This window comes from Betta splendens, chromosome 21 (assembly GCF_900634795.4).
Source record: "Betta splendens chromosome 21, fBetSpl5.4, whole genome shotgun sequence".
NCBI lineage: Eukaryota > Metazoa > Chordata > Actinopteri > Anabantiformes > Osphronemidae > Betta > Betta splendens.
Window position 1 is genome coordinate 15200986 of NC_040899.1, and position 25620 is coordinate 15226605.

At 42.3% G+C, this 25620-nt stretch overlaps 1 protein-coding gene across 13 annotated transcripts in view; it reads left to right on the forward strand.

Annotated features, from left to right (window-relative positions):
- The window catches only part of gulp1a (GULP PTB domain containing engulfment adaptor 1a), a 47137-nt gene that overhangs the window by 19576 nt on the left and 1941 nt on the right, over positions 1-25620 (forward strand). For 2 of the 13 annotated variants that reach the window (XM_029137273.3, XM_029137268.3), the window contains exons 2-10: positions 3965-4053; positions 13251-13331; positions 18362-18423; positions 22392-22463; positions 23661-23759; positions 23844-23981; positions 24100-24216; positions 24792-24878; positions 25265-25495. In XM_029137273.3, coding sequence (XP_028993106.1) covers positions 13304-13331; positions 18362-18423; positions 22392-22463; positions 23661-23759; positions 23844-23981; positions 24100-24216; positions 24792-24878; positions 25265-25495 — 834 coding nt within the window. In that variant the 5' untranslated portion in view covers positions 3965-4053; positions 13251-13303. Of the gene's footprint in view, positions 1-3964; positions 4054-9692; positions 9916-13250; positions 13332-16555; positions 16855-18361; positions 18424-22391; positions 22464-23660; positions 23760-23843; positions 23982-24099; positions 24217-24791; positions 24879-25264; positions 25496-25620 lie in introns of those variants that run through there. The other 11 variants (XM_029137275.3, XM_029137274.3, XM_055505364.1 and 8 more) reach the window with 9 other exon arrangements.

The following is a 25620-nucleotide window of genomic DNA, read 5'->3' on the forward strand; positions in this document are numbered from 1 at the left end:
AAGGGTAAATTTGAAATAGGCTTGTAGTTGGCTAGTTCTCAAGGGTCTCATATATATATATATATATATATATATATATATATATATATATATATATATATATATATATATATATATATATATATATATATATATATATGAGATATCACATATATATGAGATATATATATATATATATATCCCACGCAAACACGGGGAGAACGTGCAAACTCCACACAGAAAGGCAATATATATATATATATATATATATATATATATATATATATATATATATATATATATATATATATATATATATATATACTGTCGCCTCACAGCAAGAAGGTTCTGGGTTCGATTCCCGGAGGCGGACCTGGTGCCTTTCTGTGTGGAGTTTGCACGTTCTCCCCGTGTTTGCGTGGGTTCTCTCCGGGTTCTCCGGCTTCCTCCCACGGTCCAAAGACGTGCATTAGGTTGATTGGCTTCTCTCCATTGCCCGTAGGTGTGAGTGTGTGTGTGAATGGTTGTGTGTCTATGTGTTGCCCTGCGATGGACTGGCGACCCATCCAGAGTGTACCCTGCCTCTCGCCCGTAGCCAGCTGGGATAGGCTCCAGCACCCCCGTGACCCCGCACTAGGGAGTAAGCGGTTAAGAAAATGGATGGATGGATGGATACACACACACACACATACATATAATACATATACATATACCTCTCTCTTTTATTTTTTTAGAAATACTGTATGTTTTCCTGTGCATTAGGATCTCTGAATTAAACCATGGCACTAACCTGCTTAAATTCACTGCCTTATTCTTCAGAGGAGCCACTGCGCCTAACATTATCTGCAGATTAGCTGAAGCTTCATCTTCAAGATAGTCCACCTGTTCATAAGGGTTAAGGTGACTGTTTTCCTCTGTGTAGCTACATGAGGCAAAAGATGATGTCATCATCTGCTTGAATCTGGCAACAGCTTCATCAGATAAACATCTGCTATAGTAAGATTTCTTTCCAGCTGCTGTAAGGTCAATTATTTTAAATTCAAAAGAGGGTTTTGGGAAGAACTATCAATTATCAATTTCAACCTAGATCGAGATTTCATCAAGATCGAGGGTATAATTAAAACGATGAGTGTGTTCATTTACATGCTGAGTAAAACCAATAGTGTCTAACAATAAGTTAAAAGCAGTGCTGAAACAGTTACTGTCAACATCTACATGAACGTTAAAGTTTCCCACTACAATGACTTTATCTTTCCTAAGAACTAATACAAATAAGAATTCGGAGAATTCTGTTAAGAACTCTGAGTATGGAGCAGGAGGACGATAAGCAATACAAAAACTGGCTACTGGGTTTTAGAGTCTGGGTGAGAAAGGATCAAAGTGAGGGTCTCAAATGAGTTAGAACTATGTTTAGGTTTAGGAGTAATTAATAAATCTGAATTATAAATTTCTGCTACTCCTCCACCTCTACCCGTACTAGGAACATGATAGTTGATGTGACTCATTAGAGTTGACTCATTAAAACTAACAAATTCATCCTGCTGCAGCCAGGTTTCAGTGAGACAGAACGGATCTATGTGATGGTAACTTATCAAGTCATTTATTAACAAGGATTTAGATGAGAGAGATCTGATATTTAATAAACCACACTATTAACTTGTTAGTTTTTGTAGGACAAATCATTTTGGTGTTTATTAAAGAGAACTTTCATTTCTCTATTTTTATTACAATTGTACTTCCTAATACAATTGTGTTGTAATTTGCTTTTCAATGTTATATTTAATGATTTTGTCTTCAAACAAATATGAAGAAGTATAAAGTTCAGGAAACTGTTGCAAAACAGATAACTGTGAATTGAAAACTGTTCCAAGTGAATACCTCAGAAATCTGAAACTGCATTAATTGGTACAAAGATAAATATAGCTTTTGGACAAGTTAAAAATATAATATAAAATGTTGAAAACGCTGAAGGAAAAGGTAAGTCCAACCTTTTGACTTGTGGTATAGCAGTTGAAGATGTTCCTATGCCTTGTTACAGTACCTCAGGCAAAACTCTTATATATAGACAGCAGATATGTCTTATTTTCCATTGGCTCAATATTTTATATATTGAAACTCCTGATTCGCAGTGCAAAGCTGATATAGCAACAGGATATCACCATTTGAACTTGGTGAATCAGACCCTCGTGAGATCAGTTTCTGCAACTATTTTCCACAGGAGCCGAGTCCTCTGCTGAGTTTTGAACAGTCAGCTCTCTATAACAGATTTTAAAGGGTAAGATATTTGTAACATACATAATGAACCTACTACACATTTTAGCGTTTCTAACATTCTGCTCAATATTGACCCCCTTAACATGGGACATATGTGTCATGCGTATATGTAGTCTCTACATCCAGTATTGACCAGTGATATTGGAGGATAGTGCATGCAAACACTTCTGGCCCCGTGTTCATTTATTTCTGTAGCAGCCATGTTTGTTATGGTGCCTTGTTTCTGTTCTCACACTATAATCGTTAAAATTACTCTAACAGTGGTTGTTACAATATGAATCATGGCTTGTTATGATCACAGGACACATTTCCTCCTTTTTCTACTGAATTGATGGTACATATTGGTGAAGACCTGTTTGGGTCCTTCAATGGATTATAACCCGGTAATGATACTTGACAATGATCCTGGTCATTTTGGACAGATAATGGTCTCTGGCTCTGGCCAGGGGACTGACAACTGGAGCTTTAGTATGTGGCTGCTGAGTAAATGTATACTGTAGTTTGCCTCATATAATTAAAGACGAGGAAACAGAAAACTCTTCCAGAAAGTAAGTGTGAGTGTTGAGAGACACAATAATATTAACTAAATAAATGGTTGGATGGCACCACACTAATGGCATGCTGGGAACAACCAGCTCATTAGAAAGTCTGTTTCAATGTCCATGAACAGCGAAGCTTTGTCCTTGATGGAGTCTTGCAGACAATGTGATGATCTGGTGAATACTGCTGAACCATAACTTTCTGCTCAAATTTGAATGACGGTTGTTTATTTGCTCTCCTTCATTATTCAGTATAATCTCTCTCAACAGAATTCCCTGGGAAATTATCCTTTAGCTGGAAAAAGCTCTTTAGAGAAGGAGAAGTTATCTGATGACAATTCTGTCATGTTTGCTTATTATACAGTATTATTAACTGAAGCTACAGTTTGCAATAATCTATAGAGCCTCATCTCAAATATATGGTAGTGATTACTAAAATACCTTCCACATTTTGATACACCTACCTCATTGTAGCATCTTCAGGGACTTTCATGGTAGTTATGCATTGCTGCCTAATGGAGAACTGGGCACCCACTCATTAATCTACAGACATTTCAGCCTGGAAAAGTACTAACTTGAATCTAGTCATGCTTGAAAATGATTATAACCAGTGAATCAGTGAACCTCTGAAATGTTCAACCATGTGGTTATGTGAAGGTCAAATAACAGCAGAACAGATGAAATATCAGAAGAAAGACACAAGATGAGAAGGAAGAATTTGATGAATTTATCTTTTATTACAGTAGGTTAGTCGATTAAAACACAGTGACAGCTCCTGTTTCTCTGTAGCAGTAAACATAATAGATTTCACATCTAGAATGTGTACTGCTGGACACAGGGATCAGCCAATAGTGCTCGACTGTGCTAGTGTTGAAATGAGCAAGTCATTATAATGTGTTAAGTGGTCAGACTCTAAACTCTGGTTGCATTGTTTTGATTGTATTTGCTCAATTTCAGATGTTGTATTTATGTATGAGTTAGATAAGAACTTTGCACAGTTTAGATTCATAATTATACTGGACACAGTGGTTTCATTAGTCTTGATGTTGCTTTTGTTAAGCTTAAACTTAAAATAGCTGAAACTGTAATCACTATAGAGCTAAGACTCTTAATGAAGTTCAGTTACTGATGAAAACTAGAGGTTTAATTGTTTTCCATGTCTCCCCTTCCAGCAGAAGACGAAGCACTAATGAGCAGCCGTCAGCCTTTAGATGAGTAAGACACAACAAAGGAACCTGAGCATCAAGAGTCCACACTAACAGTAAGGCAGCACTGTCTAGAAGTTATCATTAAACATTACTATGGCTGTGTGCTGAGACCCACTATCCTCTATGTGCTCTGATCAGGGAGTATCACTAGGATGATGGTACAGTAGATGGACGCGTTGGCACTCTGCATACTGCTCTGGTGCATTAATCAGCGGTGCCTGTTTGATTTGCCATTTCTGTATGATCTAACAAACGGGTGTATAATAATAATAATAACAATGTTAGAGAAAGTGTAATACATTAAACATGCATATACAAGCACCTACTGTATACATATTTAATCACACATAAACAAGTAATACATACGATATTTCACCCACAACCCTTGAGAATGTAAATGACATCAAATTAGGAAGTCTGTGTATCGATTTTTGTGTTGCATCCTATTACAAAGTTAGTAAACTATAAAATAACATTGTTACCCAAAAGGGTGAGGCAGACGTTTGTGCGTGAGCAATGCCACTTGTGTAAGCCAGGGTGATGAGAGGAACCTGGCTACACACAGTCCAGTGAGTAATCAGAGGAAGCCTTGTAGCCAGGGGGCCCACATACATTAAGTTTTGGGAATGCAGGTGTCGTGGACCAAGTTTCCCTCAGAGAACCTTCAAAGCAGAAGTGCAGCAGTCACAGAAACAACAACTGGGGCCAGACCGGGGTTGGAGCTCGAGCACCCACGGTTCGTAGGAAGCCCACTCATAGGAGAAGCACCCGTGCCCGGAGAGGGACCCACCCCCAGTTTTCCAGTAAAAACTGATGGGTCACCTTCACAAGAGTGAATCAGAGCCCAGCCCAGCAGCCTGAAAAAAAACCCTGGGCCTGCAACACAAGGCTGTCAATTGGTGAAGTCGGTAGAAGAGACCACCCAGGCAGCGGAACCATGCACCCCGAACCAAAGACAGGCCCCTCATACTGTATACATAGATACTGGGTAGGTTTCTGACCCCCAACCCACCCAGGGAAGAACAGGGGATTATGTAGTTAAAACTGGGTAGTGGTCTGGTGGTGGGTGAGGTCACAACCGGCCCCCTCCTACCCCAGTAAGAGAAAGAAGACATTTTAACATGAAATGTCTTCTGCAGGGTTTTGTCTCTGTGTTATTCTGCAGTAGGATCTAGCAGCCCTGCCTTAGTAAAGCACTGATGAAAGATCAGGTATCACAAAAAACCTTGTCCTTGCTCTTCTACATTCTCATGTTAGATAAATAAGATAAAACAGTATTTCAGAGCCAGGACAGTGGCTGAACCTGAGCAGAGGAGAGTGATGCTGTCAAATTAAAGTTGCAATCATTTGTAGGAGCCTCTTGACTTTGTTTTTGACTTCATGCCGGAAGTTTCACAGTCTCCAGTCTAGTTGGTTTTTGTGACTCTGTCCAGATTTTACATTATGTTGAATCTGAGGACTGTCTTATCTTGTGCGAGCAGCTGTAGATTAGAGGTAAACCAGTGGCGTGTGCTGCTTTGATGCAATGTAGTGTGTGTACATTAGGTTGCATGCCACATAAAACAATGTTTTAAAGGTTAGTCTATCATCTACAGTGGCAGGTCTGTATTAACCCTGGCCACACACCCTGGGGAGGTCGCTGTGCTTCTGGTTGCAGTAGGATCAGGAGGGGGATGCTTAAGAGCAAAATGAAATGCAGCCACTGCTGTAGCCTGTGTGATACTTATAGATGCTGTATTATTCACAACGTGACATTTGGTCTATGTGCCAACGGCAGATTCTCACATCAGCATCTTAAGAGGCACAGGAGGGTGTGTGTGTGTGTGTGTGTGTGTGTGTGTGTGTGTGTGTGTGTGTGTGTGTGTGTGTGTGTGTGTGTGTGTGTGTGTGTGTTTGTTTACTGTAACCTATCATCATATCCTGTGTCGTTATTATCCTAAAACATATTTTACAGGTGAAAAGACACAAAGTTGGTGGCATGTAGAACCATGATGGCAGGGTAGTGGATAGAATGGATACATAAAAACTAAAGGAGCTGAGTTAAGCTGCTACAGTTGCTGGACGTTCTTTACACACTAAGAGGTTCATAGTGACCTGAAGCATCAATAACTAGAAGCTTTCTCCACAGAATGAATGGTTCCAAGCCTGCTCTTAAAGTAGAGAGGGTGTCTGTGTCTACAACCTGAACTGAAGCTGGTTCCACAGAGGAGCTCCCATGTAGAAAGAAAGAAGTGAGAAGGATTTTAAAGTCTATCCTAGATTGGACAGGGAGCTAATTCTGAGAAGCTGATGTAGAAGAAATTTGATGTCTTTGAAGAGACAAAGGATTCTTAACATTTTATTTGACAATAATATCTATTAATTTAGCTGTAGGCTAAACTCTGTAGTGTCAAAGAAACATTTTGTATTATCAACAATTTTACACAATTTTTTTGAATAATTGAACCACTATAATATCCTGCATAGGCCTCTTTAAAAGCATTGTATACTAAATATGCAGTTTGGATGCTGTGCAGCAAATGAATAGACTTCTCATTACAACCAGATGAGGCTTGACCTGAGCGTACACTAACTAGTTGGGGCCACCGCTGCTGTGTAGTGATTGGAAATGCTAATCTGGGACGTTTCCTGCATTCATGGTGCTTCAGAACATAGACGCAGGTGGGAGGAGGAAAATACATTTAAACATTAGTAAAACTTCCATCAGTCAGTCTGTCTGTCTTATACACATTGTACCAGTGTACGGGTTTGAGACCTCTGAACTCTGTAGTCTCAGTGCATGTCTCAACAAAGTGATGCATCAAGGCATCATCCATCATCGCTCCACGTTTATACTGGACGAACACAAAACTGTTCTAAGCTCAGACCTTGTTTAAATTGAAAGTTAGTGTTTGAAATGAAAGCACAATACCATGTAATGAATAAATCAGAGAGATGAGCAACAGCACCAAAGCCACCACTACACAGACAGCTGAGTGTTGCTGATGTGAAGTCACGTGTGAATTATTGTGATGTTACAGGTCAATCAGCTGTGAGCAGACAACAGGACACTGTGTAACACACACATCAGGAGAAAACACCTCCCAGCTTTAAGGTGTTGACTTATGTCCATTATAACTGGGTGGTGACATTTACACATGCATTCACAGTAAAGTAGTGATTTTGGTAGAAATGCTTTGTGTGGTTGTACAGTATCAGCCTGCACAGAGTTAAGTAGTTTAATAAAAACATCATCAACTCTACTATAATGTTTTATCTGTTTTAAAGTGACATGCATTCAAATGATTTATGTCGACTGTGACCCAGTGGTGGAGATACGCTTATCTTACCAGATGAGACAATGGTTTATGGAGAACAAGACCACACTAAATCTACTGATGAAACGTATGATTAGAAAACCTGTATTCTGACGCAAAGCGTTGCAAATCTAATCACATGATCATGTACAGTATGTACACTAATGTGTCGCCTCAGCTGACTGGACTTTCTTCAGTATAAGTTCATAAGCCCCTACTTCTTACTGACTTTAAGCTGTGGCCTTTTGACTGAAGTCTCTACAAACAACACACACTCTCTGCGTCCATGTGCGAACGCACATGTCCAACATGTTGCTTCATGTATAAGAGCAAAGCGATGCTCTCTGTCTCTGTTTCTGGCAGCACTAAAGACATTAGGTTGTAACCCGCTGACTGAGTGGAGCTGATGAACCCAGGATGAATGATAAAAGGCACAGGCGCTGCTTCAACAGATCAAATGTTTATTTTATCAGGAGCTGTGTATTAGTGGTGTTATTTTTACTGTTAAAATACAGCTTCCAAGCTTCATTCACTTGGAACCCATACAGGAGCAGCGATCGTATGACCTCCAGCCTGGTTCTTTTGCTGTAAAACTCCAGTGCCACAGAGAGATGTGCTTTGTCAATGTGGTGAATAAAGTGGTTCGTTTATTAATGAAAAGTTAATCACAGAGGCCCTGAGTGACTGACATGTTGAAGATCAAAATTCCCTGTGTGTTCATCAGTACAGTATATAAAATACAGTGATCTGGCTATACAACCTACCCAGTACAGGCCTGTCCAGCCCTGGGCCGCTTTCCTGCTATTGCTAGACATTTTTTGTTTTCAAATTGATTCAAAATGTTTCAGCGTTTGTTTCCTCTGGACGTTTTAGACCTGGTTGTTTACCTGTTCTACGCCAGTATTACATCTCCTTGTTCCTGCACCATTGCAGGGATTTGAGTTTGCTGTTGGCATCTGTTTGTGTTTATTTCACACGGACATACTGGTTTATTGTTTGTGTGTATTATTGTGTTGAATGTTCTTTGCTCATTTGAAAAAAATATTTAGCTTTATTTGCTAAATGGTGTGAGGACAGAATACATAGATGCAGCGTGTCCTGAATTACTTTAATTAAATTTGTCAGTATAAACCAGTTTGTCTTTAAACTGACATTAGGCATCTTAACCCTTAAACAAAATTTCTCATAGTATTAAGAACATTGAGTTGTGAGTTATGAACTTGACTAAAGGTGTTAGAGTGAATGTCATGGTCGTTTCCAGTCTTGGATGGAAGTCCAACTATGTGGAGGCTACAAATCTCAGTAAGCCTCCACTGAGATCCTTCTCATTTACATGCACATTCCTACTTCTCCATCCACTCCCCAACTCCCACAGACACATCTCAGACGGGAGGAAAGTAACTGGACTCTCAAATGGTAGAAATCTGAAAAGAGCCGTAAACATTCCATGAATGAAAGAGTGTATAATTCTTTACCACTTAACATCAACTAAGGAGACATTTGATGCTGCAGCCTGGTTTCAGGAGAGATGACCTGTTGCTGCTGTTGGACCTAAACGCATCCAGCTGTTGTGCTTGTTGTGCATCTTTTGTTTTCAGAAATGTAATGTAACTCAGATGAAATTAGTAGTTCAGTAAATGTCCAGCAGTAGAACAGGTGTCGTTATCACTGACGAAGTCATCCACTAAGTCATAAGATGAGCCCGGTGTGTTTTCCTTCCTCCCACTTTTATCCATGTGTGCAGCATAAAGGGCACCACTTTCCCTGAGCCAACCACTTCCCCTACCTCACCACAGCTGTTCATACAAGACACAAACATGAAATGATATTAGGCAGAGCAAAGAAAAATAAAGCGTGAACAGCCAAGTTTCAATTGCTTGCTCAGGCAGAAATCAAAGTTCTGCTGCCAGTAAAAACAGCCTGTTACCACGAGCCTGAGTAAGCCCAAGGTCTGACCAGAACCCAGGGAGGAGAACAGCCCTTTGTCTCACTCTTAATGTCCATCTCATCTTACTCTATGTTGGGGATGAGTTGTACTTTTAGGAGTATTTTCATCTGGAATTCTTATGTAATGTTGACTTAGTTCACCTCTATGCGAGAATCACGGTATAGCACAGATTTCCACTGCCAGGACTCACGATATAATCACAGGGACGCCACTTTTAAACAAACATGTTTTGACTGATACAGTCCACACGCACACACACACACACACACACACACACACACACACACACACACACACACACACACACACACACACACACACACACACACACACACACACACACACACAGATAAAGACTAGCATGCAGGAGTAAAAAGGTCAGACCACAACCTCTGGCCGTTCTAAGTCATCTTTGGTATGCTTTGCAGTGGAACAGTTCCTGTTGAAAGGCTCCTTTTTGCACATGCAAAACTCCAGAAGAATGTGTTTTGGACAAACTGTGGGCGGAGGCTGTTGGGTTTGAACGTCTAGTATCATGAGCTTCTCGTTGAGCTCGCAAACCCCATCATCTCTCCCCTCTGCAGTCGTCGGTGTACTAGCATCTGGCCCACAGCTGAAAACGATTAAGGTCCGCAGCAACTTCCTCTTCACGATTCCTCTCCGGTTTAAAGGCAAGTAAGCAGCTTTTTACCAGCTCTGTCATTGTTTGTGTCTTTCTCTTGGGTTTTCTCTCTTACTTGTAAAGACTATGTGAGTTTTGTCTTTGACATAAATTACTTGATCGGCTGGAGTTAAAGGGGCAGACTGAAAGGCAACAAGCCTGGTTTTTAGATTAGACAACAATGTCCGTGGTTGAATTGACGGAGGAATTCTTCGCCTGAATTTGTGAACAGATCACAGTTGCCTTGTTTTTAGAGCTGCAGTATGAGTAATGTAAAACAATGGATCTTTGTTGATTCTTCTTTTTGCGGCATAGTGGCAACGCAGCCCCGCTCTGCTTCCATCTCTTTCAGAGCCCGCTGCTTTCATATGGGTCAGATTAGTGCGTGGCTGAAAGGCGTCGTGCAAAGGGATGTTCACGCTCCCCTCTAACTTTCTTTCATGGTTTTTTTACCATTACTTTCTGCCAAACCTTTGCATGTGGATTCATTAGCAGCGACGTCAGTTGAAGTAAAGTGTTTTTTTGGGTGTTGGGGCTTGAGACAGACTTCACATGAACAAAGAAGGTTGTGCTTATTTTCAAAAAGTGTCTCAAGCTACATTCCAAGTATTTGAGTCACTGTGTGTGTGTCAGTCAGTTACTATACTGTATGTTGTTTGAGGTTTTAAACCCAGTCTAACTGTTGTGGGAGCATTTGTAATGTTGGAGCCCAGAATTTAACATATACATAGTTTCCTGGTGAGACCAAACCCAGTGCCTCCACTACAGCTGGTAAACATTGAAGGGAGATGTTTGCAGCGCTGTGTTAAATCTGTGTATGTAGGTGTGTGTGTGTAGGGGTCGGCAGGCCTCCCTACAGGGCAGGAAGCTATTAAAACAGGCCAAACCTGCAGCTGTCAGTCCATATGAGTGACATCACACCCACATTGGGTGCTGCCAGACTGCTCTGCTGTGGCGACAGAGGTCCAGTCACCAGAGCTTTTTTACTAAGGTGATTCACTAGTGGACATAACAAAGGGGCCGTCTCCAGTCTTTGTTGGTTGTCCCCGTCTTTGTTTGTGCCAAGTTATTTCAAAATGATCCTATTTTACTGTGTGCTGCGTGAGTTAAAACGTTTTGTGTTCATGCTCACGTCCCCAGAAGATTCAAACTAAGTCTAGAATTGACTCGAATACAATTAAATGGAAAACTTTAGACCTGTAAATAAGGAAGTAGTGGCACCGATATTGTGTTCAGTCAGACTGAGGAATGTCCGAGTCCCCACCCTAATGCTGGCTTCATTTGACCTGGATCCAGTCCTTTCCTTCACCTGCTGTAACATGTGTATACAGTAAATATCTAGTATATCTTTTTTTAATGTACATTCGTTGCTTATCATTACTGAACCTTATTCATGCAAACTCAGAAATAATTGGGGCTCTGCCGTAGTTGTTTGATGCAGTGGAAGGTATTTATTCAGGATGCTTGGTTCATAACTTGACTTCAGCAGCACCTTACTGCTCTTTATTCAGAACTAATGATGATGAACTGTGAATAATGATGGATTTGTTGTCACATTTCTTTCCCAGCCTGTTGGTAATCATGGCTTTTAGAACATTGTCTGAACGGTAGCCTTAACGTCAGACAAACATGAACTCCTTAGACATGTGTTGCTGTGGTAAGTAATGAGCTAAATAATGAGAAGGTGATATGCAGAAGTCTCCACAGTGCAGACGTGTGTTGACTTTTCCCAGGCACAGTGAGTAGTGCAGGCTGTGCAGGGAGGGAACCTACTCTACTGGCTGCTTAGATGTGTTCATCAGGATGGGCTCTAGTTATGTGTGTGACTCGGGTCTGATTACGTTCAGGCCCCTTTCGTGCCGGTGAAGGCTCTGACCACAGGCACTGCAGTCTGTGTTCAGGGTCGTGTGTTTGTTCTCGACGACGTTGAGAAAAAAACAAAAAACCTAGTCCGTCAGTAAAGTCAGTAAATCCTTTCCTGTGTGGCAGCAAGTGTAGTGCTAATGTACTACTGTAAATGAAAAACACCCATGCATTGGAAACACTCTACAGGCTTGGCAGTACTAAGCTAACGTACAAAACTCGATCAGCTTAATAATATTGCCTTTCATGTCATACAAAGCAGAAGAGCAGCGACTCTTTAGGATGAGGAGGTTGTGAATAGCGTGAAGCCCCCACGCTGCTGCCAGGTGCTGTCTTTGGGGGGGACTTATTCCTCTTCTACTCCTGGGTTGAGCACAGGTACCAGTGGTTGGATGGTGCTTATGTCCCCACACACATGCATGTATCACTGTTCCTCTGCTGCCCCGCTGTCACCTCAAGTGGTGCGGAGTTGTGTCTGATGTTGTTGTTTTACTGTATTATTGTGGGATACAATGGGTTGTCTTCATACAGTACGGTTAATGCCGTATTATAATATTCAACCACATAAAATATGCTTTACATTTATTTTCTATTGTATTTGAGCAGAAGAACCAATGTACACCGTTCAGATTCAAGTCTTTGTTTACCAACTCATTTATTTTGCAAATATTCCCTTCAAACTATTATCTGCTATAACATATATGTTTGCTACTGTCCATCCAGATTTAGTGGGTGTTGAAGTGGACTGGAGCTGTTTGTTGAAGCAAGTTTGCAGTTTGGCTCTTTTGCAGCATCTGTTTTTCCATTTACTAAAAATGTCTTGTGGTTCCTTTGATAAATAAAAAAGGGCAGATATGGAAATGTTCAATTCATTTTCCCAGCTGCCCCGGCACACTACCTAATTTGTTTGCGAAAGGAAAGGATTGAAATTGGTTGTTTTTTCAACAGTAAAAGAGCAAAGAGTATTGATTGGGGAGCGCACGGCTCCAGTGCGGAGCTCTCAGGGAGGCGGTGGAAGCAACGCGTCACAAGCTGTGTGTATAAGAAGACCTCCAGGACAACAATGTGTTATATCCAGGAATAAAAGAGTTCTTAAATAGAACTGCTGTCAGTGCAGCTCATATTGCTGTTGTCAGAATATAATATATATTGTTGTAGCGACAAACTGAAGTTCAGTGTTTGCTTTCCTTTGTTACTGGACATTATGGATTTAGAATCAGCTGTGTACCACGTGAACGGCTGATACAGTTAACTTGCCCTAGTTCTGTTGGACAGATTATACCATAAAGCCACTGACGGCCAAAGAGGATCATGGTAAACAGTGTTACACTTGACTCCCCTCAGAGAGCTACAGAGCAGACGCTGGATGAGGCTGAACGTGGACATACCTGAGCTGTGGCCTCACGCTCAGGGTGGGACTGTTTGTTTTAGTCACGGTCATGTCAGAGTCATTTTAATCCCTTCTTCCTGCTGCTTCACCAGGTGGTACGCTGGCACATCCTCTGGAGGCTCCTCAGTGACGCACATTCTCCAACATGAATCGCGCTTTCAACAGGAAAAAAGGTGAGTGTATGGGACTAAAGGCCGTTTAGCAAGGCAACCTTCACTGTGTCAGTGAGCAATAAGTGTCACCTGCATGAATATTTTCATCCTGCAAAGCTGTGAAGGACTGCGACATGGTCACCTCCGTCCCTCGCTGGTGCCGGTGCTGCTCTCCTGTTTTAGGAGCTGAAGGTGGTGTTAGGAAGGAGGCAGCTTCTCCCTGCTCACCTCTCACTCAGGATTCCTTTTTAACTAGGATGATACAGTTGAGTTTAATCTTTTGTGCCATGTACACATGGTACACACCCAACAGAGGGACAATAAGTTATTGTTGTAACAAGCAGGAGAACATTAAAGACAGACACTTCTCTCTTAGCAAATTCTGCCAGACATATACTGACACACAGTCCACCATCTGTGTAATGCTGTGGTTTCCTGGCCTCCGCTGTGCGTCCTCCTGAGGCCAAGCATTCATTGTCTGTTACTGTTACTGTTACGGCCCCTTGTCTCTTCTGTTTTTAGTTACAGCAGCTCTATTACTCTTTTCCTTCCCACCAGTGCTTTCATTTATATCTAGTGGTTTGGATTTATTACAGTTTACCCCACTCTGCGTGTTGAAGTCGTGGACAGTGTGGTCACGTCTAGCAGGTGAAGCCACTTGGGGTCATTTTTATCTCCCCCTCATTTGGAGGTGACCTGTGGTGGTATGTGGGCTCTACAGGATTCTGGGCCTTTGGGGGATTCACAAAGCACAGCTCAACATTGTAGTATTTAGCAGCAAGGCGGCTTCATAGGTTGGAAGCTGAGGTGATTCGATTCCAATCACCAAAACCTGATGCACTGAATCTTTAAAATTATAAAGTTGTTGGTTAAAGTTTTTGGGAGTTTTGGAGGCTACGGTACACTGAGACCTTTTATTTGTCTTCCTGCTACATACCGTTGGCTGTACGCCTCGTCTGTGTGTACCTGTTTGTCCTGTTTCTAGTAATAATAATGCATAACAGTTAATATGTTGGACAGTTTGGGTTTGGGAGACTTTAATTGGTTCTAAGTGATAATGTGAACAACAACATGTTGGTTGGTTAACAGAGGCTTCTGGCCTGGACCATAGACTGAATTATCAAACCTCTGTTGGTCCAAAGCAGTTGAGACGTCTTCAAACAAGCTGTTATCTAAGAGGAACTTTTAATCTTGAGCAACTCAGTGTAAAAACAGATTTCATCAATTATTCTGCAATAATGAGTCAAAACACACATGATTAAGTGGATGATTCAGTAATTGTTTGTATTCATCAATGACTAAAATTGAACATGTGTTCCATTGGAACAGCTTTGATGATCATAAAATATTTATAGTTTGTTAAAATTGTCCAGAGATTAGTAAGTAATAGGAAACAACAATAATCCCCTCAGTTTGCATTTGGTCTCCAACTATAGAACAAAACAATAGGTCCTGTCATACGTTGATTAAATTATTCATAGTGTCTCATATCAGCAGATGGAAGCTGAAGCTTATTCATGTCAGAGCCTGAATGCAGTGGCAACACAGAGTGTTAGGTCGTGTTGTGGCTCCAGACGCTCTGTGGACTCCATCATCTCATCAGGATTCTGTGATACTTGGCTTGTGTGTCTTCCCCGCTCTGTTCATCTTTGCCTTGCAGTAATTTTGTTTTTGAGGATAGACAGTGATTTGGTTTCTCTTTTTTTTCTAATTATTTGAACATGCATATGCACTGATTTTCAGTCTGCCTGTGATGATTTCCTCGAACCTTTTGATTCTGGTCACTCTGCATTTGGGCTATTTCTGAATTTGTCCTTAATATAATTGTTGGGTGCTGGAACACAGTATAAGACGACTCTCAATGTTGATTCATCCACATTTCTTCCGTGAGAATAGTGAGTCATTTTCTAATGATTAAGTGGCTGCATGTAAGTGGTAATAATATTGGTTAATTATTAGATACTGGTCTCCTACACAAGTGTGACATTCATATCATTATGAAGAGTCAGTGAAGTCAGGCGTCTCCTACCGATCAATAAAGAGCCCTCATAAAGAAGATTAGATGTAAAAGACAAATGGGCTATAATATACTCATGGCTGGGTTAACTGAAACGCTCGGTCCACTCAGGTGAAATACGCATCCTGAGCTAAGTTGTTGTTGAGAGCAGAGTTGATGTGGCCTTTTTTATTAATGGTGTGTTGGAAGAACATTACAACGTTAATAAAGTCTAGACAGACATACCATTATTAGAGTGCCTGCACTGACCAAGTTGGCCCTAAGCATCTTCTTACTGCCTCTGATCTGCATAATGAACATTAGTCTTATTTCATCTTACAGCCTTTCGCAGTTTATCATTTGACCTTGGTTTTTACATTGTGCAGTATGTCAGAGAGGCTTGGTAGAGCGCTGCCTTCGGTCCTCTCTGCCTTCAGCCCATTTGAACTTGTCCTGTGCATGATAAAGAACCGTGCATACACAGCAAATTCAATGTGTGTCATTGATTGAGCACCGCACTGAATTAGATTATTGCCTGTAGCGCTATAGAAAAAATGTGCACTGACACCCTGGAAGGTGGAGGAGCTCAGCAACACCACAGTCTGATTTCACTACAGGCAATGTGTGACATGGATCTTTATCAGACCAGTAACAATCTATTAAAGTGTTGTAGAAGGTTGTTGTCATTGCACATCCCACTGACATGAAGCGCCTTCATCACAACATTTCCCTATTCACAGAAAAACAAACGAATAAGAAGTGTGACACAAAGCCCGATGCAGCTTTTAGATGTCTGACACATCACACCATTAATAAACCACAAAGGATCTCTGTACGTGAGATTGTTCTACGTGGAAGATTTCCTTTTCCTCCAGTTTGTTAATGATGATGTGTTATCATAGTGAAAACACAGTGAAGTCTTCTTTCATGTTTACTGTGTAAATGAGCTTTTATTGTTAGTCAGAGACTTCTTGCCTTCACTTCTACCCTTTTACACCTTGCCTTGTGCATTTCAGTCAGTGTTTTAGATGTCAGCTCACACCAGTGCTGGGTTTCACTGTGTGCTATGAACCTGCGAGCAGAGGAGAAGCAATGCGGCGCCCACCTCCAGAGACGGAACATTACATTGTGACAGAGCAGCAGGGCCGTTTTTCAGGCCGTTACCCTTTGAACACCTGACGGCACGGTGTGCACAGTGACCTTCAGACGCACATGTACTCTGCACTAAACACTTGATTTTCCTTTTCAGCTGCTCGTAAAGATGCCCTTTTATGCAGCAACGGGGGAAAAGAAGATTGGGCCTCACACCTCACCTGCTTTAATCAGACCAGAGTGTGCTGATGCATTAAAACAATGCCAGCCTAGCCGTCACGCTGCCACTGTGTCAGCTCCCACCGCTCGCCTTCCTGTTTCTTCACACCCTGGTAGAATTTCCTGGTGCCCAGCGGTAGAATTAGTGGGACATACGGTCCAGTACCACAGACCGGAACAGCTGCAAGGTTTCACTCCCGCAGAGAGCACCTGTTGCGTGTCTCCCTGCCACCTACGGTACAAGACAAAGATCTGACAGGTTTTCACATAAAATGAGAAACATTGCAGCCCCTTCAAGTCATTCAGGGTCCCACTAGGATGCTGATGCTGGCTTTGAGCTAATAACAGAAGCATCAAAGGAGCATAATACAGCTCAAGATCCTCTATCTGCGTCTGATGGCATGTGCATTAAAACAGGACTTCTCTCCATAGTCAGGCGTTTGCCTGTTGGTGTTCTCATAAATAACGTGGTGCATTGGCAAACATGAGCAGGCACAACGCAACACCAGACACTGAATGTTCAGTAATTAGAGGAAGCTTTGAATTCATCGAGCCACTTAGCCAACAACATCTGTAAACAAACCAATCAGCACACTTGTGCATTCGCCAGGCTGGCGCCCGTCCACCTGGCTGGGTTGGGCAGGTTGCAGGCGTCTCCGTGCCCCAAGGTCACAGCCGTGCATCCTTTGTCACAAGATTCATTAGAGGAGCAATAAGCTGGTTATGAAATGAAATGAGGAAAGAAACGGACCCTCAATCAGTGGATGATTAAGAAATGCTGAAAACAGCATAATGGGATGCGTTGAATGACCCCTAGTGATCTGAACCACTGCTCATTTGGTTTGGTTTCATGGTTTCATCTCTCTGACTTTCTGTTAGAGAGCTCCTACATACAGTATAGGTAAGTGATGACAGCACTAGTCTGTGTGTGGACATTAAATGTGTGAGCCTGTTACCTGTTCTTAATACGAGCCTTAGTTCTTTCCCCACTCACTGCGAGTGGAAGCGCATGTGAGTCAGTCTGGTGTGAAATGTGTTTGTGGAATCCATGATGGTCAGGACACTCAGTGGCCTTTTGCTAATCTAAGTCTTAATGTGTGTTTTGTGGTAATTGACTAAATGACTAAACCTAAAGAATAAGTGGCCTTAGTTACGTTACTGTACATAAATTTGACAGGTTTGCATTATTGTCCACAAACAGACACAGACTTGTACTGGTAGAGATGCATCTTTACTTTGAAAAGACACAGCTTTGTGTTCGCTCTGTGAGCACACCATCAGAGAAATTGGCTTGTGATCAGCAGGTCAGTGGTTCGATTACCTGTCTTGCGGGACAGATCAGGGTAGAAGGTGAACTCAGCGTTCTCTCTTGCCTTATTGTTTGTATGCTCTTGAGCAGGGCACTCAACCCCAGCTGTTCTGCTGGGGCCACTCACTGTAAAGTGGTGGATTGCGGCCGTACTTGGCAGCGTTCAGGGCTGATTGTTGCCCCATAACAGCAGGTTCATTTCCTGCTGTGAGCAGTGGGCAGCCACAAGGGGAGCTGCGTCTTGCTCAAGGACACACTGGTGAGACAGACTTTGAACCTGGTTCTCCTACAGTACACCCCAGTCCAATGCTCTGCCCATTGAGCCACCAAGCTTAAATGCTTAGTCCAGCTGCTAATTTAAGCTCTGTTCATGTGATGTATACCCCTGTCCCACTGTTCTGACTCACACTCACTAAGCGAATTATGTCATTTCAGATAAGACATGGATGCACACTCCAGACGCTCTGGCCAAGCATTATATACCCTACAATGCCAAGGTAGGTACCGCGTCATCATTAAAGGTCTCTGCATAGCATTCTGGTACATTTTTACAACTCTCTGGTTCATGTTAACACTTGCTCCTTGTTTTACACTTTCTTTAGCATGAAAAGCAATATAAGCAGTCTCCTTTACAGTTTGTTCCCTCTGTGGCTTCAGCCTTAGCTCACTCATTCGGGACATGCAGTCTTAAATCATAGTTAAGATTGTAAGCACATGCAAAGTGGCATTACAAGTGGATCCTGATACCAGAAACACTGAGGCTAAGAACATGGTCTGTTAGAAAAGACTATTTGCAACTGAAAGGCTATCATGCTGGTTTCCTGCCTAATGTCATCGAAGAGTGAAGCTCATATGATGAATTCAGGAATGTTCTGTCTGAACCAAGGTGGACGTCCAAAACTTAGTTCTTTTGCCCAAAATGCTGAAGCAGAAGAACTAAGAAGCAGAAGACGCCTCTAAAATATGAGCCTGGTGTCAGTTAGTGTGCTGGTTGCATATCGGCAGTTTTCACTGATGACTTGCTTGTCCAGCTAAATTAGCTGAGATCTGAGTACACGTCGCTTCATCACTGAAGGAAGTGGAGAAAGGCAGACGGCCAAAATGCTGAGACAGTGCTTGGCCTGTTCTGTCTCATTACAGTGTTCGATTAGTTGGAAACCAGGTCAGCTGGCGAGTCACGGTTATGTGATGGTACTGTAGCTAGCATTCCTGACACAAAGTGACCTTTTATTCATTCATTTGATCTTTGAGAAGTTTTCATACTTACTGATCCTAATAAGCACTAACAGACGTAATGTCTAGTATGTCTAAGTTTCTAATTTAGAGAAAATGATATTGTATAGAATGTATACGATGACAGGTCAGTGGCTTTTAATGTGATGTACAATATATTGATGTACCTGTATGCTAATGTACTGTACTGCATACATGATGATGGGGGTCGTCACATTTTGTGCAGCCTCACCCCACTGTCTGTTCTGTGTATCACACACTTCTCCCCAGCACCCTAGGCCTGTGGCTAAAGCCTGGTCTGCATGTGTTACAGGCCTCCTGCTGCAGTGACCTGTAGAAAGGCGTGTGTCCTGTTTAATGCTGGAAGAGAATTAGTTGTTCTCTGTCTTTATTAACAGACTTATTTTTCATTTGTCCAAATGAAATACAGCAAGCTCAATTTCACTTACTTATGTGCCAATCCACACTTTCTCTCTACACTCCTCTTTCAAGGCTGCAGCTTAACGAATTAGCATTTATCAAGTAGATACTGTATTATCCATTTTGCTGCATTCATCACCACACAAATACAGCTATACTGCTATAGTATCAGTAGTTACACCACTGGATGAGCTCAGCCTGCAGCTAAAGTCAGAACTCATACATACAAACATTACATAAAGCGTATTTTAACATTAGCAACTGTAAGATGAACATATGCCAGAGCTGTGATAAAAGACACAAGTGAAAAATACGTAAGGCCGCCATTCCAGATGGTCTTTACTCAGACGTCATGTATAATGTCTTGTATACATGGCCAAATACTCTTAAACAGAACGTAGAACACTCTAAATGTTTTTTTTCGGGGGAACTGCAGTTGTTTATTGCATATTACTGACCTGTTTAATGCATGAAGAGAATTGGAGACAAAAGAGGCTACAGTAGGTGCGTCACTGTGCCACTGAGCAGGTATACAGTAGTGTTGGCCTGGCAGGCACTTAGCGCACACATTTGGGCAATCTCCCTCTGCTGGCTAAACTTTGTAATTACCACTCTGGTGGCACATTCAAACGTTTTTTTCCATGAATTCATATAAAAAGTATTTTACCATTCAACAAATGTTACAATACACTGTTGGTAGCCACTCATGCACCCTCCACACAAGCTCTGTTCATAATACAGCCATGGTGTATGGGGGCAGTAATGCAGGCACCAGCTGTCTGTTTCCTCCATAAACACACTCTTATTTACCCTACACCAGTTGTGATAAGGCTTCGATGGCTTTGTTAAAAAAATAATCCCCTTTATCTTGTACAAATCGCCAGTTTTTTCTAGGAGCAAGCTCCAGCCAACATGCTGTGACAACATGCTACCAGGCTCTTTGTTTTTGTGTCATCTGGTGGAGGATTAGAGGCGACTCATTCATTACCTGGGAAAAAGCATAACCAGTTTACTAATCGCCTTTTGGCACAAGAGTGCAATAAAAGCAGACAAACTACTGGAGCAACGGCGTGAAAAGGAAATCCTCCCTTGGAGCACTTAAACTGAAACCAAACCAAGGCATCAGCTGATTCTCATTGTGCTGTCACTCACACACTCAGGGACATTTGTGTCCCCGTAAAGTTCAAGTGATTGAGCTGAGCTGGTAAAATAAGAAATTAACTAAGAAAATGTTTAATTGACAGTTTTCTTTTGTGGCAATGATGGGTCATGAATTAAACACCCAATTATTGATTTCTGAGCATCCCTGTAGACACTGGTCTAAAGGAGGAAACTTTCTATAATTAGCACAACAATTTTCAGCCCTATTAATCATCAGTGAATCCCATTAGTTGTGCAGGATGCTCATCGGTGTGTCTATGTGTGTAACGGCAGTGAGCCGTATGTTTCTGCTGATCCTCGTCTTGTTTCACAGCTTGTCTAGACGTGTCGCTGTGCTACACTGACAGTCACATCACTGTTAAACAGCACAACGTCTGTTAGTCGCTCTCTGTGAGGCTTTCATGTTCCCCATGTCTGACGTAAATCCAGAGACAGCTTTATTCATTGTGCTGCATCCAACATGTCACTCTTTCCGAAAAAAAAGCATTTGATTAAAGTTCAACACACGAACAATTGTCACGTTAGCAACATAAAGCTGATCTTTGATCTGACGCTGGATTGTTGTTGTTGTCCAATCAGCAAGACTTTCCTCACTAGTGTCGCACTTGATCTAAAAGCAAATCCACAGCTGCTGCAGTACATTAGATGCGTTTACTGAGAAGTCCACAGAGGTGCACGGCAGATCAAGCTGCTAGTGACGGCCTTCCGATGGAGAAGCCCTCCACATGCACCACCGTGAGGTTGTAGTGCGGCCCACCCAGCACAGGGAGCCAGCCCGCTGCGGTCACTTCATGTTTTCAGCTCCATGCACCAGCTGATGGATGAGCCTTCGGGCTGGGTTTGTCTTTCGAAACGTCCCAGTTCGCAGCCACGAAGGCACTGGTGAGGAACGAGTGCTGCTCCACTCTATTCTGGGCGTCTGTCAGCTCCTCTCAGACACGTCTTTAACGGTGTCCAGGAGATTTGTCAAACCAGCGCGGAGCTCTGACAGTTTGCTCCAAGCCTTCGGTCTGTTTTCTGTCTTTATTGATGATGGTCATTTGGTGCCTTTTCTCCTCTTTATTTAGATTTAAATTTAGAAATAAAGCGTGTCATCATATAGCCTTTACTGGCATATAATAACTGTCACAAGTAAATGCCAAATTAATAAAATAGGGTTAATGTAAAAGTAAGCTACAGAAAAATAAAAGGTTTCTTGATATTTGATAAAAAATTCTAGAATCACATATTTCCATTGTGTCTGAGATAATCCACATCATTGTGCAGTTTTTCAAGGGGAAGCGTTTGTCTTGTGTCTTTTTTTCTGGTGTTCTCTGCTATTAGTATTTCATATTTTTTATAGATTTTTTTATGATGATATTATTACAGTAAGTGCTAAAGCATTGCAATAATATCTGCCACTGCTACACCTGCCAGGGACCTTGTTCAGGCACAAAGTTTACTGGCGCCATCTGTTGGAGATCAGGAGCAACGCTGCTCGCGTCTGTGCGCGTGTGCATTGGGTCTGTGTATCTGTACTTAAGCAGCTATAGAATGTGCAGATATGTGGTTGTATAAACACATTGCCTGCTTTTCACTACTTTTTACCTCTGACATTAATGTGCTGAATCATCAACACTAACACAAACTACCTTTTTTGTTTTGTTTCCAGTTCCTTGGAAGCACAGAGGTTGAAGCACCAAAAGGCACGGAGGTTGTGAAGGACGCCGTTAGAAAGCTGAAGGTAAATCTAGAGCTACAGGACAGAGAAGTGTGTGAATGAGCAGACTGGGATGGAGGCGCAGAGCAGTGGCCAACGCTCCCCCATCAAGGTGCCCTTGGAGCTCTTTGGTTTCTAATCAGCAGCGCCTTAAACTGCTGCATACTGTAAGCACAGCTGCCTTAACCGTGCAGTTGCCCTGAAGCCTGTTTATGATCCTTTAACTCTTCATTATGTTCCCTGGTCCCTCATAATAATTAATTGTATTAACAGCCTATATGTCTGTTAACAGTGATTTAAAGCCAGCAAGAGCATTAGTGCATCAATTAGCTTAACAGTGGTAAAATATGGAGCCCAAGCTGAAACCCAACGGATGCTAAGACCAGAACCTAACAACACAACTACAGTACAGTAGCTACATTCATCAGCTTAGCTGATTGAGGACATATTCAAATGAGACAGAATATCGATCTTCTAGTTATTAGAAACACTTTGCGCAGCTTTAAATGATGTCTTAATGGAGCAAAGACGTAAAGAAGGTGTCTGCTACCTGTCCCTCTGTTCATCAGCTGCACTGAGCTCTTACTGTACCTCTGGGCTGTAGGTCACTGTGTTATCTCACAGCATGTTTGGCTAAAATAGCATCTGGCCCAGAATAGTGAAACTAAACCAAAGCAACAAAGCCAGCTGCTGCAAAGCACAATGAGCTGAAAGTCCCTGAAACCCACCTGGAGTAGAATAATAAGTGAGTGCTGGACTGCTGTGTTCCTCAGGGAGCATAGAAAGGCTCCAGGCTTCCTGTGATGCCTGCTGGCCTCCACTCTGTCTTCTCCTGCCAACAATGGAATCTAAGGCCGGTTGCAGGGGCCTTGTTTTCATACCTCTATTGTTACATTACATCTGATCCTGAACAGCTCCATGGTGACAGCATGGAGTGGCTCAGTCCAGTGCAAAAGAAAAACAACACGTCACAGAAATGGAGACCTTCAGACTTTTCTTTGTGCCGTACAGTATACTGTATGTCAGATGCAACACACTCCCTGCAAGATATTTATTGGCACGGGCCCAAACCCGCTGCCAATTCCTCCTGGTACTTCTATTACTGTACGTGGTATGAATCATCTTAATGAATATTATTATCTTTTAACGATGACAGATTTATTCCCAGGGACGTCTCTGTTGTTTTACATTAGGTGAAATGAGCCATTTTGTAATCTGCAGTTTCAGAGGCACATCAAGAAATCCGAGGGACAGAAGATCCCCAAGGTGGAACTGCAGATCTCCATTTATGGCGTGAAAATACTAGAGCCCAAGACAAAAGTGAGTCGGCCCGTGGGAGATGTGTCCTGGCTGGAGGATGAAGGGACGTGTGCCGCAGTCACAGTTGCTGTTTTTGTTTTCCAGGATGTGCAGCACAACTGTCAGTTACACAGGATATCGTTCTGTGCAGATGACAAGACCGATAAAAGGATATTCACTTTTATTTGCAAAGACTCGGAGTCCAACAAACACCTGTGCTACGTGTTTGACAGTGAGAAGTGTGTAAGTGTCTCTGCTTCCTCGTCTTCCATTAGAACACATGGACTGGTGGTATTTTCCACCTTGTTGTTACAGTTGATCAGGTTGAGTAAACAAAGTAAATGTTCCTTTTGCGTTGCAGGCAGAGGAAATAACTCTGACTATTGGCCAGGCCTTTGACCTGGCCTACAAGAAGTTCCTGGAGTCTGGAGGCAAAGACGTGGAGACCAGGAAACAGATCGGAGGCCTGCAGAAAAGAGTCTGTGTTTTCTCCCACACACTCAGTCTCATTGATGTTTTTACTAATGAATGCAGAGCTTGTTCTATTGATTGGTTCAAAATGTGTTGTACTTGATGAAACATGTCAGTGATGAATGTCATGGTGCTCTACACCCAACGTCTCACTGGGTTTGTTTGACTGATTTATGACATTTGTATGCTAGTGACTGATGGTGATCAGTCTGAGGAAGCTAAACGCCAGTCGTTTTTAAGTTAAGGTCAATTTATTCTCATTTCTAAAATGACTAGTGGAATGAGCTCTATGTAAACAGTTTGATGATCTCATTCTTTAGAAAGTTTGCCAGCTGTCATAACGGTGGATACAATCAGTATCAGTGCTTCTGAGATGGGCTGCGTTGTCAAACTGCTCTGGCTGTTTGTTTTATGTATAGCATGTCTTTACTGTATATAAGTTATGTATCTGTTCTGCATGACATTAATTACTCCGGGATGTTTAATCAAGGGTGCTACAGCATAAACGTTTCATTTGTCCCCAAGAACAATGAAGGATCAGCATTTTAATCACCGCTTGTTGTATTTTCTGTTATCACACAGATCCAAGAACTGGAAACAGAAAACTGTGAGTTAAAGAAGCAGCTCCAGGACCTGGAGGAGCAGCTGATGATTGCTCACGTGCCACCGGTAAGGACACACGTCGGTTAACAAGGAGAGCAAAGTGGTGATTATTCACAGGAAGGAGAGTCTGTGTCTGTTTCTACCAAAGCTAATACTGTAGATCACTGAGAACCTCAGCGGTGCGTCGTACTAATTACAAATGCTAATTGTGTTGTTTGGATGAAGGCTTTTGCCAAACATCTCCCTGCAGGGGTCTGAACCATTTGCACTTAAAAGCTCCGCACCACCAGGTTAATTCCCCATGCGAGTTGTGGAGGAGCGTTTAGGGACTGCTGGGTTTTCTGTGACTCACCTGTCTGCATAGAGGAGTGGGATACAAGTCAGTGTCACAGCCCAGTCTGCTGCTGCCTGTATCATCCTCTCTGGACCGTCTCTCTTTCTTTCTTCATTAGCAGCTGCACATGAACGCAGCTAATGAGGCGTACGCGCTGCAGAGGCCCTCCTCTCTCTACTGGTGCCACAGCATCACGTCGCTCTCCTGTCTGGAAATCTCCTCTGTAACGCTCACGCCTATGAGCTCGCCAGAGTCCAACCTGTCCACCGGGCTACTAACTCCTCCGCCTGCCAAACCTGCTCCTCTTCCTCCTAAGCCTAGTGAGGGATGCAGCATCCCACGGCCTCGCGTAAACACCACTCTTCCTCTTCCTCTTTGTGCTGCTTAGCTTTGTCTCCGTCCTCGGAGTCTTCCTTTCTGCTGCCTTTGATTTTCACTTTCTCTGCTGCTTCTCTGAGCTTAATTGTCTCTGTG